Here is a 24,773-nt window from a genome sequence, read left to right on the forward strand (position 1 = left end):
CTTGTGCTCTTTCTCTAAGAACTTCTTCCATCCTATGACTATATCTAATCTTAAGTTGTAGGGCCCTCTCCTAAGGTTTAGGTATTTATCTCCAAATGCCCATAAAGAACTCCATGTATTCCCACTTAGAACAGCAACAGTGGCTTGTAGTTAGGTTCAAATTATGAGATAGTAATCTGTGTAACTTAGCTCAGTCTCAGTTTCCTAACTATAAAATTAAAATAATACCTCTTCTGTGAAAATACAAAGAGATAACATGAGTTGACTCGTCCAGAACCAGCTACATGTTCCTGGGGGCACTCAATAATTGTTTGTCATTATTATCATCACAAATTCTATTTAATATATAGCCTTTGTCAGTACCAAAGGTATTTATTGACTACATAGTAATACAATCAATACTCTATAGAGAACCTATATTTTTGACTTTTGCATTTACTTACGTGCTAAAATTGTTTAAAATAAATTCTATTGTATGTTTTAAATTTGCACTGAAATCTGCCTGCAGCCGATTGACAAGGAAAAAAAGTCATAAGATGGATATCAAAAAATAACATTAATGAGCTGCTAAAGCTAAAATTACAGGAACTTATGAAATTGGTTAAACATAAAAACCATTAAACTGTTTACTGAAGCTTCACAGATATACTGCAGCTAATGAGCATTTCTGCTATTTAAATAAGCCCAAATTGAACACACATTACATGGATACATAATTAGTCATGGCAGTCAAACACACATAGACTTACTTTTAAAGCTCTATTTAGGGAATCTTTTCCATTTGATTTATTTTGTTAATTAAAATATTTTTCAGTATTCACTTATATTTTAATAATATTGTTTTCACAAGTAGTGTAATTTACTTCTGGCTTTCTATTTGTTTTTATTTATGCTTTAAATGCAGCAAATGAAGATTTTATATTAAACATTTTTTAACCCCTTTCTGTAATTATTTCTAACACTTGATGATATCATTCAACATTTTAAAAAGTTCTTTCACTGAGAAGTTATATAAAATATTTCAGTAGCCTTTCCACTTTTTTTCACTGTCTCCTAATTATCAAGAGGTATTAAGCACCCAAATGTGCATAGAATTATGATGATTATAGTCCAAATCAGATTAAAGGATGGTCTATTCCTTCAAGGAGTTTGTAGTCTTAAGTAGATGGTATCATTGAATATAAATAAGCAAATCAAAGTGCAGCATTTGGGAATCCAACAGAGAATTTGAAAACAATCCCCATATATTTTCTTCAAGGACACTGACCTCCTTGAGAGATCTCTTCCAGAGAAAATGAAATCAAATCTTCAAGGAGTTTAGTGTTTTAAATAGATGGAATTATTGCAGAGGAATAAGCAAATCAAGGTGAAGTGCTTAGGCAATTTTAATTCTGAATTGATTAGTTGGTCAGTTTAGGAAATGAGAAGGAGACTCCCTGTAGAATACAACTAAAACAAAAGGAGTTGCTACAGGCTATTATTGACATCTATCTTTTGTATTTAATTTGGGGAGCCTAAGCTTATCCTGGGCAAGGAAGGAAAGAAAATTAAATGTGTACTTTTATATTGTCTGAGTTCTACAAGCATATCCAAATGAACATTTTTTTTTTTTAAATATAGCAGTGGATAATTCAAATAGTTAAATCAATCAAAAGATATTAGCCAAGTGCCTATTCTACTTGTCAGTGTAATTGTCATATAGAGTTTTTCTTTGTTGCTGTTTAATTGCTAAGTCCTGTCCAACTCTTTGAAACCCCCATGAACTGTAACCTGCCAGGCTCCTCTGGATATGGGATTTTCCAGGCAAGAATACTGTAGTGGGTTGCCATTTCCTTGTGCAGAGGATCTTCCCAACCCAGAGATCGAACATGTATCTCCTGCTTAGCAGGCAGATTCTTTACCACTGAGCCACTTGAGAAGCCCAGACACCTTTAGAAGCTTTATTTTTAAAGGGAAATATTTGGGCTTCTTCTCTATAATGAACTGACTCTCAAATTGTGGAAATAAGACCTACAAGAAAAATAATCACTGTCTCTTCAACTCCAATCTGCTTCATTTTAGTTATTCCCATTGTTCCCAGAAGAAGAAGAAGAAGGTGCCATTGCCTTCTCCCATTGTTCGGAGAAGGCAATGGCATCCCACTCCAGTACTCTTGCCTGGAAAATCCTGTGGGTGGAGGAGCCTGGTAGGCTGCAGTCCATGGGGTCGTGAAGAGTCGGACAAAACTAGCGACTTCACTTTCATGCATTGGAGAAGGAAATGACAACCCACTCCAGTGTTCTTACATGGAGAATCCCAGGGACGGGGTAGCCTGGTGGGCTGCCGTCTATGGGGTCGCACAGAGTCGGATACGACTGAAGTGAGTTAGCAGCATTGTTACCAGTAGAGAGACGGTTTTTGGTCTATCCCTGGCTTTTTCTTGCCCTCACACCAAGGGTCAGTGGCAAGAAGAGCTGGGAAGTGAGAAATAACTGGTTTCATAGGAGCTGGTCTTGGACAGAGAAGCCTGGCATGCTGCAGTCCATGGGGTCACAAAGAGTCGGACACGACTGAGTGGCTAAACTGATATACTGACTTTGCCATCTCTTAGCTGTATTTAGGATGCTACTAATAATACCTAACTTAAAGAATTGTGTTGTGATCTAAATGAGATTACTGTATGGAAACATCCAGAATCGGATATGTCTGCCATACACAAGGGATCAATAAATGCTAATTGCTTTTCTTGTTCTTCATTAGGTGAGGATGATGTGAATGAGATGTAGGAAGTAACTAGGAGAGAGTTTCTTTCTGTTCAGTTGTTAGTATATGGTAATTGGCCACATAATAAGATGATTGGAGAGAAAAGATTGAAAAATTATACCAAAATTAAGGCCTATTTCCAGGTTTTTGTTTTTTGGTAAAGGAGAATAGAAAAAAACAGCAGTAAAGGTTAAAGTGTGATCATGGAGGCACATGGAAAAGCAGGAAGTGTGGTGTCATTGAAGCCTAGATAAGGGACTTTTATGAGGAGGAAGTGGTTATCTGTTGAGAGCTCCTGAGAAGTCAAGGAAGGCAGTCCCATGCTTAGGTTGAGACAGTTGAGGCACTGAACTGCCTTTGCATGATCTTGTGCCTAAAGACCTTCTTAAATCCTACTATTTGGATGCCTCACCCCAGCTCACCCTAGTCCTGGTCCTGAACTGGGCCGATCACTGGAAGAGTCGCTGGCTATGGCCCTCTGGATCATCATAGTGAAGAGAGTTTCAGTGAAGCTTTGGTGGTCACAATGAGAAGGAGACATGAAAAACCAAGCTTACTGATAATCACTTGTAAAATGTGAAAGGCCCAGAGGAAGCTGTTGAACTGGGTTTTAGATGTGATGATTTAGGAGGGACAGTAGAACATCCACATTGGAATCTCTAACCAGGCAGATGGGAGTGTCAGAATAAAAAAGTGGAAGGTAGCATTTGAAGTCACTTCCAGAGAGATGAAGTTTAAAGACAGAAGTGAAGTGAAGTGAAGTCGCTCAGTCGTGTCCGACTTTTTGCTACCCCATGGACTGCATGACTATAATTTCTGATGCAGTGAAGTGTAGCAGATGATGTTTGAGAGCTACAAAGAGGAGGAGGATGAGATGAGGCGTAGCCAGATGGAGCCCATGGACAGTTTAAAAAGAATGAGAGCCCAGATAGAGTAGCATTCTGCAAATCAGAGAAAGAGATCAAAATTAACATGATTCAGCTAATGGGTGCTATAGAAAGGGAAAAGCGAGGAGGACTGAGGTCATGGAATTTGGTGACAATAAACACCATATTTTCATAAGAGGGATAAACTGAAAGGAATAATTGGGTGGTGAAAAAGGTAGGAAGTCAGTGTAAAGAAATTAGATAGAAGAAGATGTGAGAATTGCAGTGAGAAGAGAGACCCAGGTTATTCAACCTAGGGCTTCCCTGATAGCTCAGTTGGTAAAGAATCCACCTGCAATGCAGGAGACCCCAGTTAGATTCCTAGGTTGGAAAGATCCACTGGAGAAGGGATAGGCTACCCTCTCCAGTATTCTTGGGCTTCCCTTGTGGCTCAGCTGGTAAGAGTCCGCTTGCAATGCCGGAGACCTGGGTTCAGTACCCTGGCCTGGAGAATTTCATTCAACGTTGGAGGAGGTGACAGAGGAGAATATTCAAAGATGAGGTGACTCTAGAAAAGAACCAAAGAACCAGAGTTACTTGAAGTCCAAGAAGGGGAGGAAGGTAAAGTATCAAGGTTGACTCTTAAGGGGTTTACAGAAAGAAGTTGATGAACCTTCATTGTTCTCTCCCTCGTGTTTGGGAATGGACTGCATATTGATTCGAATACTTAGAGGAAGAGGGAGATGTGAGGACAGAGCTCATGCCTTCGGGACTTGATATTCTTAGGCATTCTGTGGTTCTGTCCCCTCCTCACCCCAGCTTATTCTATTTAAACAGTTCTGATATCCTGGCCCTGTAATTAGAATTTATTTGCTCTTGCTGATATTTTGTTTTCAGCTCTGATTTACTGAGGTTATTGCCTCAGCTTGTCTTTTTGTTTCATTGTGCTTTGGTCCTATTGGCTAAGAGGTTATGTAAAATTAAACAACAAGCACATAGATGAATTCATCTGTTTTCAAGATATCATTTTCTTATAAATGTTGGAATTTTTTTTATTCCCCCCATTGTTTTATAGCATCTCAAATTCACTGAAAAATACTAATAATCCTTCTTCATTATAATTTCTGTTGTATTGTTTTATTGTTTATGGAGAATTAATTTATATTTATGTACTAAAATATAACATCTTTGACATCTTTTTATAAACACTGAGAAATATACTTGTCATATGCTCACGGGTTTCTCTTCTACATATATGACAGCACAGCTACATCAGTTTAATTGACCTTGGCAATCTGCATCTGCTAGTGATGTGTCCCTCAGGGAGGGTTTCTGCAATTTTAAGCTGTGGCTTATTGAAGAACTTGTGTGTCACAATACAATTAAGTCTATATAAAAAAATCATTTCATGCATAACATTAAGTTGACTAAAAGTTCCTATTTCAAAACCGTTTCTTGTTTTAAAGCTACCTCAGAGTGTCTTTGTTTTTTAAATCAGCTCATTGGAACATAGTAGTAATTAAAGCCGAAAATTAACATAAATCTTGAATGTTTGGTATGAATAAAGGATGTTTTTGTTCCTTTTAAAGACTGCATAAAATTCCAGGCACCATATCATTTAACACATTTCTCTCCCATTTGCAGAATAATATAGGCTGTGAATAAGCACATTTTGGGATTCTTTTTCAAGTTCTTTTTCTGTTCATCTACGGAGCTACCAGGGCATATGCTGCAGTCTCCAGCAAGATGCAATCTCACGAAAATCTGTGGGGAAACTGTGTATGATTGTAACAGAAAATCCCACTCTACCCACCCCCATTATTTTATAAACAAGAAAGAAAATAATACAATCCTTCTATTAATATTCATTTAACACTTCACAGGAAATGACAAGCAGTTATTTGGTTTGCAAATGTAAATATACATTTTTCATCCACTTATGCTTTCACTCTTTCCAAGCCAGATAAAGGCAGAACAGAAGATATCCTTCTGAGACTTATTTTTATTGTATCCCAAGTTAGACGTATCAGCAGAGATGTAAGGCGTATCAGCTGTGAGGAGTTCATAGAAGGATGGTTACAATGACGATGAAAGTCTCCCTCGTAAGAAGCAGCTAAATAAATGAACTCCTTTCTGACAAATTATGAATAAAAGCACATGTAGTTTTTTTCACTGAATCTTTAATTTGCATTCTAACTTAAATACTTTGGAGCTTTAAAAGTATGATTAAATGATGGAAATAACTGCTGTCTTTCAAAAGAGTCATTGAAATTGTGAAAAAGTGTTACTTGGATCCGCAGTATCCAAGTGTTACTTGGATCCAGTCAGAATCAACAAAATTTCAGAAAATTAATGATCCCCCCTCTTTCTCTCTGTCTCTTTCTTTCTCTCTCTCTACCTCTCATGCTTAAATATTGAGTCTATTGTGCTTATAGGGAAATGATCCTAATTATCTGCTGCTCTAGTTGTAATGAACAGTCATTCTTGTGTTAGCTGCTTAGTGCCACTGATAGAAAACATTTCTGACTCACTTAAGGGTCACTTATATTCTTATAAGCTGTCCATGCTCTACTTTTTCAATGATAAAGTTTGTCCAAATGATAAAGGACAAGTTGAACTATTAGATATTAAAATGCAAAGAAACGATTTTTATTTTGATTGATGTAAGTTTTGCTATACTATTTCATAACAGCATAACCAAATGCTTGGTCTCTCATTGCGTTCTATTTATTTATTAAATGAACCTATGGACATTTTAAACTTGAAGGCCTCTAAAAAAGAGTAGGGGGGAATTAAATAGATGATTTTTAAAAGAGAGCTGAGATAATTTTAATATGAGACATAAATCCTCTTTTGGAATAGAGTATCAGGAAATTATTTGATTATTTATGAGGTTAGTTGGATGTTACAAATGATAGAATATAATTAAAACAGTTTGTAGTCAGATCTAAGACTTTAAGTTATAATTGAATCAAATATTGAGGAAAGAGAGCATAATTTAAAAAGTAAACATGAGTATATATGAATGTCTAGAGACATAAAATAATACAATGTGTATCTAATGGAAAGACCTGTGAATAGAATTAGTGCTTTTGAATTCACAAATACATATTCCTAGGTTGATTTATAGTGTTGGTGCTAAATATTTTAAGAAATGCAATAATTACTTATTAAACTTCTAGTAACATCTCCTGACTATTTATTGACTGAATTAGTAATGGCACTCTAATATTAAAGTGAATCATACCATGTGCATTAAATCATAAAAAAGTATAAAACACATTACTCATGAATTTCACTTTAATTCAAGCATTTATTCAGCACCTACTATTTACAATTCACTGAGCTTGAATAGATTCAAATTTTGTGAGACCTGAAGCCTATATAATTTGAGGGCTTTTCTATAAAAAAAGAAAAAAATTGCAAATTCAAATTTAGGTCTTGAAAGAGGCCCATGCAAGTGAGGGACCCTGGAGCTTAATCTTCAATAACTTCACAGTATATATGGCTTTGACTAATAGCTGCTGTGGGAAATCAAAGATAACTAAGGCATAATCCCTGCCTTGCTCAAGCTTACAGTGAAATCTGTGCTAACCTTCAAGAGTATTCCTATAAAAAATGAGAAAAATGTATAAAAAGGCTTTGATCTCCTAGTGAAATAGTTTCGAATTCCTTCTCATTTAAAAATCATCTTTATTTCATATTCTATACAGGACAAGGTTGTATCAAAGTCTTGGACAAATAAGGTCATTTCTTATACAGGAGAATTATTTTTTATCTCTTGCATATGTTTATGCTTATCTATGGGACTTCCCTGATAGCTCCGTTGGTAGAGAATCTGCCTGCAATGCAGGAGACCCTGGTTCGATTCCTGGGTCAGGAAGATCCCCTGGAGAAGAGATCGGCTACCTGCTCCAGTATTCTTGGGCTTCCCTTGTGGCTATACCATTCAATGATGGTGTGTTAACAGTTACCTTTATTATAATAAGTTGAACAGATGAGTCATGCTCACTATCAAAGTTTTGAAACTTAGGTAACTGTCAACAGATGGTAGTGATGATCTTTTATGCAATAGGGAACAAATGTTAAGGTTTCTTTCCATGTGACCTTTAAAAACATTAGAAAAATCTTCTCATAATGCCATCCTGCATTGAAAATAATTATATGTATATTAAATTTTGCTCTCAATGAAAGGTGAATTTGCATCAGAGATACAAACAGTAGATTTTTAAATAAAAACCTGAGCATGATGGCATTGACCCATCTACTAATTTATTCATCCATCCATCCATCAATCCATTCATCTATCCATTGAATTGAGTGTCTTCCGTGTTTTAAGTGGTATACTAGGCTTGGTGACACAGTGGTAAGCACCACAGCATGGATATATTCTTGTTCTCATGGAACCTACAGTCTTGTGGAGAAAGCACAATCAAAAACAACAACAAAAAAAACAATAGTCCCTTAATGGTTTTCTAGAATTCTAATCTGTTTCAAGCAGAAAGCTACAAACATGTACCAGAGTTTATTTTTATATTTTTTCTTTATTGTTCAGGAAAAAAAAAATTAGAATAACTTATTTTGTTTTTACACTTGGCTATTTAATTTTGAACTTAAATTGTCAGTCTATTCAACAACTAACTTTTGTGCTCCAAGAACTTCTATTATCTTCTCCCTTAGTTTGAAGTGAAGTGAAGTGAAGTAAAGTTGCTCAGTCGTGTCCAACTCTTTGTGACCCCATGGACTGTAGCCTACCGGGCTCCTCCGTCCATGGAATTTTCCAGGCAAGAATACTGGAATGGGTTGCCATTTCCTTCTCCAGGGGAACTTCCCGACCCAGGGATCGAACCCGGGTCTCCTGCATTGTAGGCAGATACTTACCGTCTGAGCCACAAGGGAAGCCCTTAGTTTACATAGTTATATTTTCTTTTCAATTACAGTAAAGAATAGCTCCCTTTAGTATATCATGAGAACTTGTAGGGCTTTCCAGGTGGCACTAGTGGTGAAGAACCCACCTATCAATGCAGAAGACATAAGAAATGTGAGTTCAATCCCTGGGTCAGGAAGATCAGCTAGAGAAGGGCATGGCAACCCACTCCAGTATTCTTGCCTGAAGAATCCCATGGACAGAGAAGCCTGGTGGGCTACACTCCATAGGTTGGCAAAGAGTTGGACATGACTAAGGTGACTTAGTACATACACAGACACACGAGAAGCTCTGCTTAAAATTTATCACATGAATATCTGAAAAGAACATTTTATCTTAAACATTGGCTCAGTTTGCTCCATCATATATGGTACGATCTACCTTTCTTCATTTCTTCTCTAGATCAACTTCTTATCTAACTTACTTTCTTTCATCTCTTCCAAATATCCAGATCATGTGTCTAGTCAACTTCTTTAGAAATTTTTTCTTAATGGGATTCAATTTCTCCCTTTTTCTGATATGTTTAAATTCATTGGGACACAGCATATTTAGCAGAAAATTTAAATCTCTTTTACAGAGAAATTTCCCCAAAGAACTAATGTTAATGTTTGCATTTGTTGATTTTTGCTGGCTAATTTTAACTGTATTCTTGATTCATTAAATCACCTAACATTAAATGTAAAAATCTTGATGAAAATGTATAAGATTTTTTCTTGTTTATAAAACTTTCTGTGAAAGGAAGATATTGGCAATTGACTCAAATTCATAATATAACTTACACCGGTGTTACACAGAAATAAATTTGGGGTCATATAAGTAATAAATTTTGTGAAAATAATGGTTATGGACAAAGTTTTAGAAATGCTTTTTATAACATTTATAATGTTTAAAGGACTGTAGTCTCCCATTTTGTCTAAGATTCTTAGACAAAAATACCAGATCTGAAATATTGCCTGTATCTATACATGTGAGTTTTATTTTGAGTTGATTAAGTCAGTACACTTTGAATGTATTGTTAACTCAGATATTTCATTAACTTTCCATTTTTATGGTTCATTAAAAACAGTTTTTTGAATCCCTTGAATAATAATTAAACCATAATTTTTCTTAATTTTCAAATTATTGTTATGTGTTGCACAAATTAGTCATTGCTTGCTTTCTTTCACTTTTTGCAGTAAAAGAAGCCTTGAGCCCTATAAAATTTAACAGATGGGATCTCCCAGAAGTAGATCCAGAAACTATGCAAACCAGTGAGCCATGGGTGTTTGCAGGTGGTGATGTGGTCGGTATAGCCAACACTACAGTGGAAGCCGTGAATGATGGAAAGCAAGCCTCTTGGTACATTCACAGATATATACAGGTAGGCGTTTACCATCAAATTCAGTTAATTTTTTCCCAGTGGATTAGTACTTCATTTATCTTTGTTACTTATTCATATGAGCATTTCTATAAGGTGTATGGAGAAGGCAATGGCACCCCACTCCAGTCCTCTTGCCTGGAAAATCCCATGAATGGAGGAGCCTGGAGGGCTGCAGTCCATGGGGTCGCTGAGGGTTGGACACGACTGAGTGACTTCACTTTCACTTTTCACTTTCATGCATTGGAGAAGGAAATGGCAACCCACTCCAGTGTTCTTGCCTGGAGAATCCCAGGGACGGGGAAGCCTGGTGGGCTGCCATCTATGGGGTCGCACAGAGTTGGACACGACTGAAGTGACTTAGCAGCAGCAGCAGCAGCAGCAGCAGTATAGTTGTAAACCCTACTGGCTGTGCACTGAGACAAAAGTGTGATTTAGGAAGCAGTGTTTTTGCATGCATGCATGCTAAGTCACTTCAGTCGTGTCTGACTCTTTGAGATCTTATGGACTGTAACCTGCCAAGCTCCTCTGTCTATGTGATTCTGTAGGCAAGAATACGGAGTGAATTGCCACGCCCTCCTCCAGGCAATCTTCCCAACCCAAGGATAGAACCTGCATTTCTTATGTCTCCTGTATGGCTGGCACATTCTTTACCACTGAGCCACTGGGGAAGCTGTTCAGTGTTTTGGGGAGATGCATCGGTGGTGGTTTCCACTGCAGGCTCAGCAGCATCTGTATTTTGGAGTGTCCCCATGACCTCAGAAACACATAGCAGGAACAGTTCATGACAAGCACTGAGGATGGACTCCTGCTTTGGCTCTTTTTGCTTTTTCTGTCCTCAAACCTATCACCCTTTTTTGTGTTTCCTCATTCTTCTCTTCTTATATTCCTAGTATTCTCCCAGGGCACCCATGTGCTTAACTTCCTACTGTGTATCTCCAGTAGGAAATTCTGTCCATGGTCTCACTGGCTGCTAAACATCTTCACTTGTCTAAACAACATTTCAAATTCAGTACTCGACTTGTATATATATTTTACCTACACTTCAAACTCACTGCTTTTAAACCAAACACAACCTCCTAAACTTGTTTTACTTCCTGTATTTAAAATTTCTGATTCCTAGAGTCAAATCCTCTACATCAGTGGTCCTCAGACTCTGGATTCAGTTCAGTCCAGTCACTCAGTCATGTCTTTGCGACCCAATAGACTACAGCATGCCTGCTTTCCCTGTCCATCACCAACTCCCAGAGCATGCTCAAACTCACATCCATTGAGTCAGTGATGCTCTCCAACCATCTTATCCTCTGTTGTCCCCTTTTCCTCCTGCCTTCAATCTTTCCCAGCATCAGGGTCTTTCCCAGTGAGTCAGTTCTTCTCATCAGGAGGCGAAAATATTGGCGTTCCAGCTTCAGCGTCAGTCCATATTCAGGACTGATTTCCCTTAGGCTTGACTGGTTGGATTTTCTTGCTGCCCATGGGACTCTCAAGAGTCTTCTCCAACACCACAGTTCAAAAGCATCAATTCTTAGATGCTCAGCTTTCTTAATGGTTCAACTCTCATATCAATATATGATTACTGGAAAAAACATAGCTTTGACTATGTTTGACTATACAGACCTTTGTCAGTGAAGTAGTGTCTCTGCTTTTTAATATGCTATCTAGGTTTGTCATAGCTTTTCTTCCAAGGAGCAGACATCTTTAAATTTCATGGCTGCAGTCACCATCTATAGTGATTTTGGAGCCCAAGAAAATAAAGTCTGTTTCCATTAAAACATGGGGAAAACATTTGCCATGAATTGGCAGATGAAGTGATGGGACCGGATGCCTTGATCTTAGTTTTTTGAATGTTGAGTTTTAAACCAGATTTTTCACTCTCCTGTTTCACTTTCATCTAGAGGCTATATAGTTCTTCTGTGCTTTCTGCCATTTTCTTTCACTTTTTGGCAGAAAGCAAAGAGACTCTGGATTCCTCAGGCTAATAAAACTTTCAAAGTCAATTTGGAAACCAATATACTGTCGATGGCTTCTTATTTTGCTGAGTAATAGCATTAAAATAGAGATTCAAACACATGAAATTATATTTACTTTCATTTATTAACAGTCTACTTCATGAGAAAAGTAGGTAACAGCATAGTCTCAGAATAGAGTTATTTCTTAAGAAAACACAGTTGAAAGAGTTACACTAGTGTGCTGATACATATATTTTTTCTCGTAAAACAGTACAATTGTGTACACTCTTCTTTATGAGCTACTTATTTAAATTTCTTTTCTTCCCTCTCTCATATATACCTGGTCAACTTGATCCCTATAAAGACTTTCATAAACTTATTTTAATTTCATTATTTTTTGTGTGAAATACAATTTTTAGTTGACCAGACATGTCACTGACCAGTCTGTTAGCTCCTTGAAGAAATGAGAGTGGACTCAGGAGAAAAGGCTTCTGTGCTAGGCCAGCAAAAAACCTATTGAAGATGTGAATTCAGTTTGCAGAAGTGAAAATGATAGGAAGGAAGCAATGCTAAAGAGATTTGAAAAGGTAAAATTGAACACAGGCAAGTGGAGAATGGTTAGTGTTATTGTTTTCTATATATTTAAATCCATTTATAGCTTTTAAGATGACATAGAAAATATTTACTATACTTTTGGAGGTGGTAGTTTTATGGTGCTTCACAATTATCATTCAAAGGGATTCTTAAGAGTGTTTTTTAATTCATTATTATCTTTCTACTTTCCTAAATCTGATAAATGTGAACTGATAGAAATGAACAGTCATTTTACTTAGTTTCCACTTATTCATAAAAGATATAGACTCTTAAGTATGATGAAAAAAGTGCATATGATTTTAATATATATATATATATATATAATTTCTAGCAATGATAGTTTTTAATATATAAAAATTAAAAATTAGTGACCAGTAAGCATTTTGGATTTGGCTGCAGGATTCAGATCCGTCAAACAAAGTATTGAATGGCACTTTAAAACAGAGTTAAAACGGAAGGTAGGTAAAATCTCTGTCAGGTAAAGTTAACACTTCCACCTTTCTGTGAGGGTGCTGGATACAAAGTGCTAGGCAATTATGAGAATAAAAAGGAATATACAGATGAAGTAGGATTTTTCTTTCTATACAGTCAGTATCTTAGTTCTGGCCTCTGTCACCTCTTAAAATTGTCTCCAGTTTCCTTCTGTCAAATTCAAGGCCCCTGTACTGAAGCCAGAGTTTTCTTTCTAGCATACAAGCTCTTCATTTAAAACTCTTCAGAGGCTCCTCTTTATATTCAAGTGGAGTATACTCCTCTTTGTGTGTTCAATCACTCGGTAATGTCAGATTCTTTGTGGACCCCATGGACGGTAGCCTGCCAGGTTCCTTTGTCCATGGGATTTCCCAGGGAAGAATACTGGAGTGGGTTGCCATCCCCTCCTCCAGGGGATCTTCCCAATCCAGGGATCAAACTCATGTCTTCTGTGTCTCTTGAATTAGCCAGTGGGTTCTTTACCACTAAGCCACCTGGGAAACCCATACTCCCCTTTGTACTCCTTCGCTCGTGAAACCAATTTGAATTTCCCCTAACACATCAAGATTTCTCCTACATCTGGTCCTTTCCCAACTCCAATCGTTTCACAAGTCTGCATCCTTCTTGCCCTTCAGGTTTTGCCTTCTCCTCCTCTTCCAGGAACACATTCTTCCTGGTGTGTTCTTTAACGTCCTGTGTTTCCCTGATTAGAGTCTGCTTACCGGTCTGATACTGCACTAGCCAGTGGTGTGCTATTTACTAATATATCCTCAAAATAAAAAATGTGTTCATTTATTAAATAGAAAAAATGTATAGTGATAATTGATTTTAAAGGAATTTAAAGAAGAATTAGAACTAAAAATTTGTTATATAATTAGCACTGTAAATAGTGTTTTCTTATGAATGTAAGAACTGTAGTATTCATTTAGAAAACTTTCTATAATTCCTGAAATATATTTATGAATGAAAGCTTATAATACCTTGTCTTATATTATGCTTTTTAGGGAAAAATGTAACACTGGATAATGGATTTTTAAAAAAACATTGTGTGTGTATATTATAGTCTTATTTCATGCATGCAGTCATTGCAGTTGGATAGACTTTCTTTGTAATATACTTTTTTAGATAAAGATATACTTTTCTTTTAGACATAATCTTGAAGATTTTTAAAGAATAAGTATTTTTTGTAATTAAACGTTATGCAGACACGTGCCACGCTTGCTTTGTCCATGCATATGCACTATATACAATTTTGAAAAACTGTGTTGTCCTCTTGTTTTAAAAGTCATATACAAAGTGATTATTAAAGACACCTATGTTGAGATTTCAGTATTCTCATAGTTATCTGAAGTGATCTTTACTTATATTTTATTAGTTAATTTAATCAATTACGACTTATTGAGTACCAGGTCTTGGTCTAACAGTTGACTTTGGGAGGGTACCAAAGTGAATAAATGAGGGGAAGTATAAAGAGTCATTACATTTTTGGGTTGTGGATTGAACAGACCAGATTTCAAATCCCATTCTAGCAGTTTCAAACTGTATGACTTTGGTAAAATCACATAATTGTTCCAAGACGTGGAGTTCTTAGGAGAAAATTAATGAATTATTAATACATTAATATTGACAATTATTAATATCAATAAGTTATTAATGGTCATTAATAAAGGAGAAATGATAAAGTTGCTACTCTATTGGATTTCAGGGAAAAATACAGAAGAGAATTTATGGAAAGCTCTTAGTAAAATAATAAATATTTATTTGTAAATTGTTAGAGATTGTTCCCTGAGAACAATTAAAATGGTATCAAGAAAAGTTATAAAATTGGAGATTTGAATAGAATGTGAAGGTAAGTATAGTATTTTAATAGATGAAGAGTGAAAGAGACTATTTCAGATAATGATAAGAACATTTTATCTAGTGATTCACTTATTTATCCATTTGCAATTTATCCATTTATCAATCTGTCTCTCCATGTAGTCATTCTTGCATGGATTCATTCATTCATCCAATAAACAATATTTTTTTAAATGGTGCTTTAAGAATAGTTATGTAAACATACATATAATACAAATTAGCAAATGCAATAATATTAAGTGTAAAGGCACAAGAAAGTATAGAAGAGATGATGATTGATTCTGTCTGGCTGTAGGTATCAGGATATGGAGTCAGCAGACTTCATAAAAATCAGGATATGAGTAAAGTGGGAAGGTAAGAAAAACTGGAAGAATATTGAGTGATTTGAATTGTTGGAACTTAAAGAACACTGCTAGATAAGATTGCATAGCATGCTCACTGTGCAAGGGGTGCCCAAACAAGGGTACCAGTTGGCTGAAATCCAGACCGAGCTGCACTCACTGAACAATGTTGTTGTGCTGCTTCTATTCAGAGCAAGTGTCTTCCTTGAATTGTCATAAAGGTGTTTTCTGCCTGCTCCATAAACCTTGCACCTGTGCAACAGCTTTGTTTTATTTCACCAAAAGGCTTTCTGGGCTAGTGGAGACCCTGAACATGGAGAATATATAGAAAAAATAGGAGAAAGGATCTGTTGTAATACTGGGGTTAAAAATTGATGAGAATACCCAGCTTGGGAATTTAATTTGATGTATGCAGTGGGGCAGAAATGTGGTAAGAATTGTTTGAATAAAAAAGTGCTCGTGTCAGATCTAGAATTAACAAGGAGAGGAATATTTTTCATTTTGTCAACATTTCCCCTCCCCTTGTAAGTCATTATTTTAAAATATTAAACATACTCTTTTTTGGTTGTATACTAATGTGATCCAATATGACTTCACCTTACTTGTTTGAAATACTGTGTTAGTGGAGTCCAGGCATATTTAAGTTTTCTTCTTACACTTAAGTAAGAATACTAAGATAATTTTGACAATGTACCAAAAGAAAGAGTATGTAACTGAAAGAATAACTGCAGGTAAATAAAATCTATGAAATTAAAAATTTGTATTTCTACGTATATCTTTCTAATGGATTTATTTATTCAACTAATATGTATATGTGTATGTTTGTGTCTTTATGTATGTGTGCATGTATGTTAACAGATGGATAGATAAAAGTTCTATACTAAGGAAAAAGAAAATTGATCACATTAACCCATCAGCCTTTCTTCTCTCAAGGAGCTTATGATGTTGTTTGAATTTAGTTATTTTATCCATGCTAATAATCAGAGAAAAGTATGTATGATGTAATAGAAAGCTAAATTTACTACAACTAGTAAATGCTAATGTAGTCAAATCAATGTTGGCTAGACTTTGGCGAGAAGACTCCCCAAAGCAGTAGTCCCTGATTTTTATCCTCTTTGAAACATACCTTTTTTATTCACTTGTCAAATGTTGAAGTAACGACAGCTAATTCTTTAGTATCTGGGCTTCCCAGGTGGTGCTAGTGGTAAAGAACCTGACTGTTAATGCAGGAGACATAAGATATGGGGATCTGATCCCCGGGCCAGAAAGATCCCCTATAGGAGGGCATGGCAACCCATTCCAGAATTATTGCCTGGAAAATCTTATGGACAGAGGAGTCTGGCAGGCTGTACAGTCCATAGGGTTGCAAAGAGTTGGACATGATTGGAGCAACCTAGCACACAGCTGTTTAGCATCTATCATAAATTGTGCATTTTTGGGTTAAATGACTCTGTTAAACAGGCATCATTATCTGTGTTTCATAGTTGGTAAAAATAAAGTCTTAAATGATAAATCTTCAAGGTCAGTATCCTGTTAGAAATGAAGCCAGAATTTGAACACACAAGTGCCTGTTCCCTTATACCAAACTACTTCCCTGGTACTTTTCAATGCTGAAATGTTAGTTTTCTTGCCAATTAGCAGCAGTCCTTGATATTAACATCTTCCCCAACTGTATGTCTTAAAATTTAAAAATAAAATAATGCAATAGAATTTATCCTGAGAGTTCCTCAGTAGTTTGAAATTAGAAGATTGTGATTGGAGGCTATAGTCTTTGTATAACTTAATTCTTATTAAAAATATACCTTAACTGGAATGATTAAGTCGATGGAAAATTCTACGAATTTGAACTTTCCAGAGAAAGAAAATAAGGGGACAATTAATTAGTATGATTAAAGACCATTTAATTATTAATTGGGATAAAAATTAGACAGTTATATAGGTAAATTTAGAAAATTTATTAATGGTAAATTGGTTAAATCCAGAACATTTATTTAAAAACAGAAGAGTACAAAAATATTGTCTTGTCCTATGGAACAATAATCACCAATTTGTTGGTTAATCCAAAAAAGTTAAAATGGGAATATATAAGAAAAATATACACATACTTTAAGCATATCATTTTATTTTAAAGCATTTAGATATTGTCTCATTTTCATTTCTGTTAAAAAAAAATAAGCAGGGCCAGGATCTTTTCAATTTAGTCTCTGGAGTTCTAACATATTTCTTCTCTAAGTCTATCTATAATACATTGTCTACCACTTCCTTTTTTTTTTTTTTAAAGGAGCAACATTTTCAAGGAACATACAGAGCAATTTTCTGAATCTCTGTAATTGCCTTGAAGTCATTTCAGTTCTTTCTCTCACACCTAATTTGACAGCTACTGTTTTTTCGTATCTCACCTTTTTATCATACCTTTGAAAATATTCAACTTAGTTTTTACAGAATAAACCCGCTTTCTTTTCACATTCATACAGCTCATCAATTTATGTAATTTTTAGTTATATTTAGAGCCAACACAAATGGGATAAGAAACATACAACTCACTCTTAATAAGCACACAACTCAATGGATAGAGTAGAAGGTTCATAGGCACATAGGGGTACCCCTCCCATTACAAAAATGTAGGACTCCTTGGCCTTCCTTTGTATATCTCAGAGAGGAAAAGGAGAGAAGAAACTAGTTCAATGAATCTGTTTGGCAAAACCAACTTCATAAAGAGAGTGTAAAAGGTGCTTAAGATTCTGCTTTACCAAAGAGAAGAGTTAATACCAAACGTTATTTACAAAAAAGCAGTCATTCAGAAGATTCAGCACTTGCTTTCTTCTACTATTAACATACAAACAAAAATGTAGTCACAAAAAGTAGAGGAGGGAAAAGGCTATATGATATCTCATCATGATAGATGTTCTCTGAGAAATTGGACATAGAATACAAGCTAAATTCTTCTAAATCTAATCCTAGATCAGAAGATCATTTTCCCTAAAGTATTCATTGGAGTTCTCAGAAAACGATCTTGTAAACATGAGCTGTGTGCGTGCATGCTTAGTCTTGTCTGACTCTGTGACCCCTTGGTCTGTAGCCCGCCAGACTCCTCTGTCTGTGAGACTTTTCAGCAAGAATATTGGAGTTGGTAGCCATTTCCTCCTCCAGTTGATCTTCCAGTCACAGGGACTGAAGCCATGTCTCCTGGTCTGCAGGTGGATTCTTTACCTCTGAACCATAAGAGAAGCCCTATAGACATGAGACATTACATTAAATAAAGCAATCTAAACATATGGAAGCTATAATCTCAAAACTCACAGTTTCATTACATCATTAGAGTAATGATGACATCCCCTTGTCATGTCATTCTATGACTCAGAATTCTATTTTAAATTCACTGTCTCTTATGTGTGTCTGTGTGTGCTTAGTTGCTTAGTCGTGTCCGACTTTTTGCGACCCCATGCACTACAGCCCTCCAGGCTACCCTGTTCATTGGATTTCCCATGCAAGAATACTGGAGTGGGTTGCCATTTCCTTCTCCTTACTCTCTTATATGTAATATTTAAAAAAACCACAATATTTATTACTTGGACTGGAAGGGTTTCACTAAATTTATATGTTGCTGCTATGAAAGCAGTTGTAGTGGTACAGATATAAATATCAAACAACAGAAGACAAGAGTTCTTAGTAGAAAGATAAATATGGAATGTATAGATATTCAAAGAAGGGAGAGCATTTGTGTAGAGCTTCTTCAACTATAGGCAAGGTATGGAAACAATAATGCCTGGTTTCTTCCAGGTAGAATTCCTGAGAAACTACAAAGGATAAGGAAGGAGGCAGTGGGTCATTAAAGATTATTAAAAAAAAGTTTTGGTTACTGAGTTTACAAGTGATTTCAGTTCAGTTCAGTCACTCAGTCATGTCCAACTCTTTGCGACCCCATGAACTGCAGCATGCCAGGCCTCCCTGTCCATCACCAACTCCCGGAGTTCACTCAGACTCACGTCCATCGAGTCGGTGATGCCATCCAGCCATCTCATCCTCTGTCGTCCCCTTCTCCTCCTGCCTCCAATCCCTCCCAGCATCAGAGTCTGTTCCAATGAGTCAACTCTTCACATGAGGTGGCCAAAGTACTGGAGTTTCAGCTTTAGCATCATTCCTTCCAAAGAACACCCAGGGCTGATCTCCTTCAGAATGGACTGGTTGGATCTCCTTGCAGTCCAAGGGACTCTCAAGAGTCTTTTCCAACACCACAGTTCAAAAGCATCAATTCTTCGGTGCTCAGCCTTCTTCACAGTCCAACTCTCACATCCATACATGACCACAGGGAAAACCATAGCCTTGACTAGACGGACCTTTGTGGGCAAAGTAATGTCTCTGCTTTTGAATATGCTATCTAGGTTGGTCATAACTTTCCTTCCAAGGAGTAATTGTCTTTTAATTTCATAGCTGCAGTCACCATCTGCAGTGATTTTGGAGCCCAAAAAAATAAAGTCTGCCACTGTTTCCACTGTTTCCCCATCTATTTCCCACAAGTGATTTAGGGGTCAGTAAATACTAAGTTACAGAATAGTTGAAGTTGAATAGTTACAGAATATTGTTTATTGGCAATAAGCATTTGAGGTCAATTCTCAACAACAAAAAGTTAATGTTATTATTAGTTTAGTTTTGATGTTCCTTCTATATACATGAGTTTGTCTACATACATGTTTGCAAATAATATGTTTTATTCTTTCTCTTTCTGAAATTTTACCCTTAATTAGGTATGCTGTATTCCTATAATGGCTTCCCTGGTGGCCCAGAGGTTAAAGTGTCTGCTTGCAATGCAGGAGACCTGGGTTCAATCCCTGGGTTGGGAAGATCCCCTGGAGAAGGAAATGGCAACCCACTCCAGTATTCTTGCCTGGAGAATCCCGTGGACAGAGGAGCCTGGTGCCTAATTCCATTATGTTATTTTATTTATGATTATTTCTTATGTCATTCTTTCTAATTTGTCAATCTCTTCTGAAACTAATTCTTTTGGCAAAATTTTCTTAGAACATATGTACAAAATACACACATGAATATTCTGGCATCATATTATATCTAAAATGCCTTTCCTAATCCTGTAAGATCACAGAACACAGGTATCTTTTAAGTTTTAGCTTTCCACAGTGTTTTTCAGCTCAACTTTCTACAGTGTTGTGCACCTTCAGTGACACTTATATGATATTTTAATGGAGGTTTGATGAAGTTCTCCCACAGTTAATGTGATTTTACTCAGTTGTATATAGTATATGCATCGATAAGATCCTTCAAAACTATCGTAAATCCCTTTCACTGATGACCTGATTCTCTATTACTTGAGGTTTTTGTGTATTTTGTTTTGGTTTGATTGAGGCACAAAGGAATCACTAGTTGTTGAAGGAACTAGATATCTCATGGGCTTGGTAATGACATACAGAGCCTTTAACCTCTCGGTCACTAGTTAGATCTGCCTCAGGTCAAGGGTGACAGAAAGTCATTGCCATCTCTTGGCAGTTCAGTACTCTATGTGAAGCCAATTTGTGATTTCAGTACCTAGTGAAGAGAGAGTCACGTCGTAGTCCCACCGTAGAGTGAGTGAGTACAACATGCTAGTTGTGATTTTAGCTTGAAGAGAAAGATGTCTTCCCAGTCATTGCTAAGTATTTAATTTTCTCTGTGAGCTGAGACCCTTCTTGGTGGATTTGTTGATGGAATGTTTTGAGAAAGCTAGGTTTGTCTTTGTGTTGGTTTGTGATTTGGGGCCATGAGATGTCCATCCTGAGGAATCCCCATCTGTCAATGGGGATTGTTGCTAACTGGGTAAAATTCAGCATCACTAAATTAACTTTTAAAAAGTGATTTCAGCCTCAGATGGTGATTAGTTCAAGATTCAAATATCTTTCATGTCTCCTGTTTCTTCCGTGTCTTTCTGCATATATTTTTAAATGTTTCATCTTCCTCTTTCATCATATTATTAATTTTATCTGCATTTGAACATATGACTGAACATTTAGAGGGGCCTATTCAGTCTTGTCAGTCTTTCACATGGGAAATACTGAGTTAACAAGCAAGAGTAGAAAATTGTAAGGGCATTTTGTAGACGGGGAATTCAAAATTGAGCACACCGTGGAAGGATCATTGTCATAAAGCTAATTGCATTATGTACATTCATATCAATAAATGAAATCTTTCACCTTCTGCCATTTTTAGGATTTGAGATTATGTGAGGGATTTTGTCTGTCTAATATCTTTAGTGAACAGTCAGGTTATTAAAACTTTTGATTTGGGGATCTCTTTAAATGTTCCCTTTCTAAAGAGAAAAAAAAGTCCTGTCTTTACACTTGAAAGATTTATAAGATCACAGCATTTTCTTAATACTGTGGTATTTACAGTTTCATTTTATATTTAGGTCAATGGTTTTGGAAACAAACCTGTATTGTTAGACTGTTAGAATTTTAAAGCTATTGCTAATAGCTATTCTATGATGTGAAAATAAAACCTAAAGAATGGTAACAACAGGGGCCTTATGTTTAAGATTTCTACTCTGAACAGAAATGTGAAACAAAAATATGACAGTCTGGGATTTTAGCAAACAAACTTGGAAGAACTTATCTATGTCCAAGTCTCTGTTTCTGAGAAGACCTTCAGTGCCAACTTTAAATAAAAGGGACTTACCATCATCATTCCTTAAAATATCACTTTAATTCCACATCTTCAAAGAAATTATTTTGCCCTGAAATATACCAGTGGTTTCTACAATATCTGAGAACTATGATTTGAGAATTAGAAATTTAAATTGCACAGGCTTAATATTAGAGTATTTCCGTTACCCTTTGCAGGTTTTGAGGCAGCTTATTCGACCTTACAGTCTCACCAGGAAGCTAATGGGAAAGCCTTGCAGCAATCTTCACAGGAAAGTTTCCAAATGTCAAGTGTCATCTTTCCAGCTGTTAGATGAATGGGTAGCCAAGAGGCATTTATTTGGGTGTGCAGCCCCTGTGAAATCTGGGTGAGGCAGGAAAAAGGGCTATAATTTGGTGGTTAGTTTACCAGCATTGGTATAGTTGCAAATCTCCTAGCCAGGCAAAGGACTTCATTTGTGGTTAAATGATTGACAGCCAACTGCAATGTTCTTTCTACTTAGAGAATAAAAATGCCTTATAAAAAAGCATCATCAATATGTCATACTAATTTTTTTAATCCTCCACTGCTTCAGATAAAAACTATTTTATCAAGGGAGCTGGCTTCTTCTCTAAACCCTCTCCAGTTGGGAGGAGGTAAGGCTTTACAAATGACAGCTGTATTAAAATCTTGAGACCTATTGAAAAAGCATTTTTTAGTTTAAGATATATTTCAGACTCTTTAATTTCTGTGTTAAGAGAAAATTGATATAAATCATTGGCCACTGTCAGGTTTGAAAACAATGAATATCAATAAAAAGACAGTTTTAAATCATAATGGATTTAGTTTGAGATAGTGATAGCCTCCGAAAAATAATATTGAAGTATGTCATGGCTAAATGCTGTTTCCATGCTAAGTTTTTCCACTTGGTCAAAATCACAGTATTGTGATGACTTCAGCTCAGGTTTTCATTGGGAGACTGGACCTTTAGCCTGAACAAGAATCAGAAGTGCTTTGTGATCTCATTTTTATCCCTTTCAGTGGGAAGTAGAAATGTTAAATTGGCTTACTGTCATTGAAAAATGACACCTTTTGGTAGTATAGTCATGTTAATTTTTGGTGTATTCCCTAGCTAATATTTAAATAATTATTAATTATCAGAGATGACACTTTTTTATTAAAAATTCAATTTTAATAATGTATAGTTTTTGTGTATGAAGAGGGATTTATTTTTTAAATCATCTGTGTGTCGTAAAAGTATATCAAAGAAAAAAATGAGGAATGAATCTATATCTAATGGAGCTATCAAAACAAAACTATGCAGTTGGTGATAGAAGAAAATGCCATGACTAATAAGTAATTTTAATGCCTTTTATTGACTTTGTATAAGGTTCCAAGCCTTATTAAATGGCAGCACTTGACCTGAAAAGTAATTTAAAATGAAATTGTCTCCATAAAGGCAGAATATTTCCTTACCAATCTAGCAGTAGATTGCTACTTCAGGCAGCTAACTCTAGAAGTTAGAAAAATAACTCTGAAAAATCTGATCCATGCCATATAGAACCTGATCTCAGTGTATGCTTCTGTTGTATAAAAGAACTCAGCCCCTTCCATGTCACTTGGTTCAAATGCACTATATAGGTGTTAAGAATTCTGGACCAAATCTCTAACACCTTGATGCCTGGTGCTGTATGGTGCTAAGGACAGTATCACAGTAGAACAGAGCTCTAAAACATCTTTAGCTTCCTGGGAAAAATTCACCTGGAAAAAACTCAATTGACATTTTTACCTAGAATTTTGTTCTCTGCATTCAATGATTTATTAAAGTTGAATCTTACACAAGTTGTAAAGAATTAGAGTTTGGGATTGACATGTGCACACTACTATATTTAAAATAGAAAACCAACAGAGACCTCCTGTATAGCACAGGGAACTCTTTTCAATATTCTGTAACAACCTAAAGGGAAAAGAATTTGAAAAAGAATAGATACATGCATATATAAAACTGAATCAGTTTGCTGCACACCTGAAACTAACACAATATTGTTAATCATATGTACTCCTATATAAAATAAAAATTAAGAAAAAAATCTGGATAAAGTGATGTAATGGAAGGCTAAAAGTCAGGATACCTGGGTTCAAGCTCTGACTTAATTACTCATGAATTCTGCCTTCAGATCTTTGGGAGTGTCATGTTGCCTTTTGATCATCTCATTAATGGCTTTGAGGCAGCACAGTATGTTAATATTTATAGATGTGAAATTTCTGATTTAATAAAGTCACCAATGTGTTATCTTGGCCTTACTATTTTCATCCATAAAAAGGACAAAATTAAATTCTTTATGGTTCGGAAACCCAAATAATACATGTTTCAAATAATCTAATTTATTGAATACCTTTATAAAAGCTTAGCATTAATATTATACTCAAAAATTACCTCTGGAATAAACAGTTTCCCCCATTTTACAAATTGGAAAACCTATGCTCTCATGTCACATGCTAGTAAAGTAATGCTCAAAATTCTCCAAGCCAGGCTTCAAAAGTACGTGAACCGTGAAATTCCAGATGTTCAAGCTGGATTTAGAAAAGGCAGAGGAACAAGAGATCAAATTGCCAACATTCATTGGATCATTAAAAAAAGCAAGAGAGTTCCAGAAAAACATCTACTTCTGCTTTATTGACTATGCCAAAGCCTTTGACTGTGTGGATCACAACAAACTGGAAAATTTTTCAAGAGATGGAATACCAGACCACCTGACCTGCCTCTTGAGAAAGCTGTATGCAGGTCAGAAAGCAACAGTTAGAACTGGACGTGGAACAACAGACTGGTTCCAAATAGAAAAAGGAGTACTTCAAGGCTGTATATTGTCACCCTGCTTATTTAACTTAAATGCAGAGTACATCATGAGAAACGCTGGGCTGGAGGAAGCACAAGCTGGAATCAAGATTGCCGGGAGAAATATAAATAACCACAAATATGCAGATGACACTATCCTTATGGCAGAAAGCAAAGAAGAACTAAAGAACCTCTTGATGAAAGTGAAAGAGAGTGAAAAAGTT

At 36.0% G+C, this 24,773-nt stretch overlaps 1 protein-coding gene across 1 annotated transcript in view; it reads left to right on the forward strand.

Annotated features, from left to right (window-relative positions):
- DPYD (dihydropyrimidine dehydrogenase) overlaps positions 1-24,773 on the forward strand; it is a 930,468-nt gene that overhangs the window by 416,481 nt on the left and 489,214 nt on the right. Inside the window, exon 12 of the mRNA XM_005888124.3 lies at positions 9,711-9,895. Coding sequence (XP_005888186.1) covers positions 9,711-9,895 — 185 coding nt within the window. The remainder of the gene's footprint in view (positions 1-9,710; positions 9,896-24,773) is intronic.

The sequence above is a fragment of the Bos mutus genome, chromosome 3 (genome assembly GCF_027580195.1).
Source record: "Bos mutus isolate GX-2022 chromosome 3, NWIPB_WYAK_1.1, whole genome shotgun sequence".
In the NCBI taxonomy this organism is placed as follows: Eukaryota; Metazoa; Chordata; class Mammalia; order Artiodactyla; family Bovidae; genus Bos; species Bos mutus.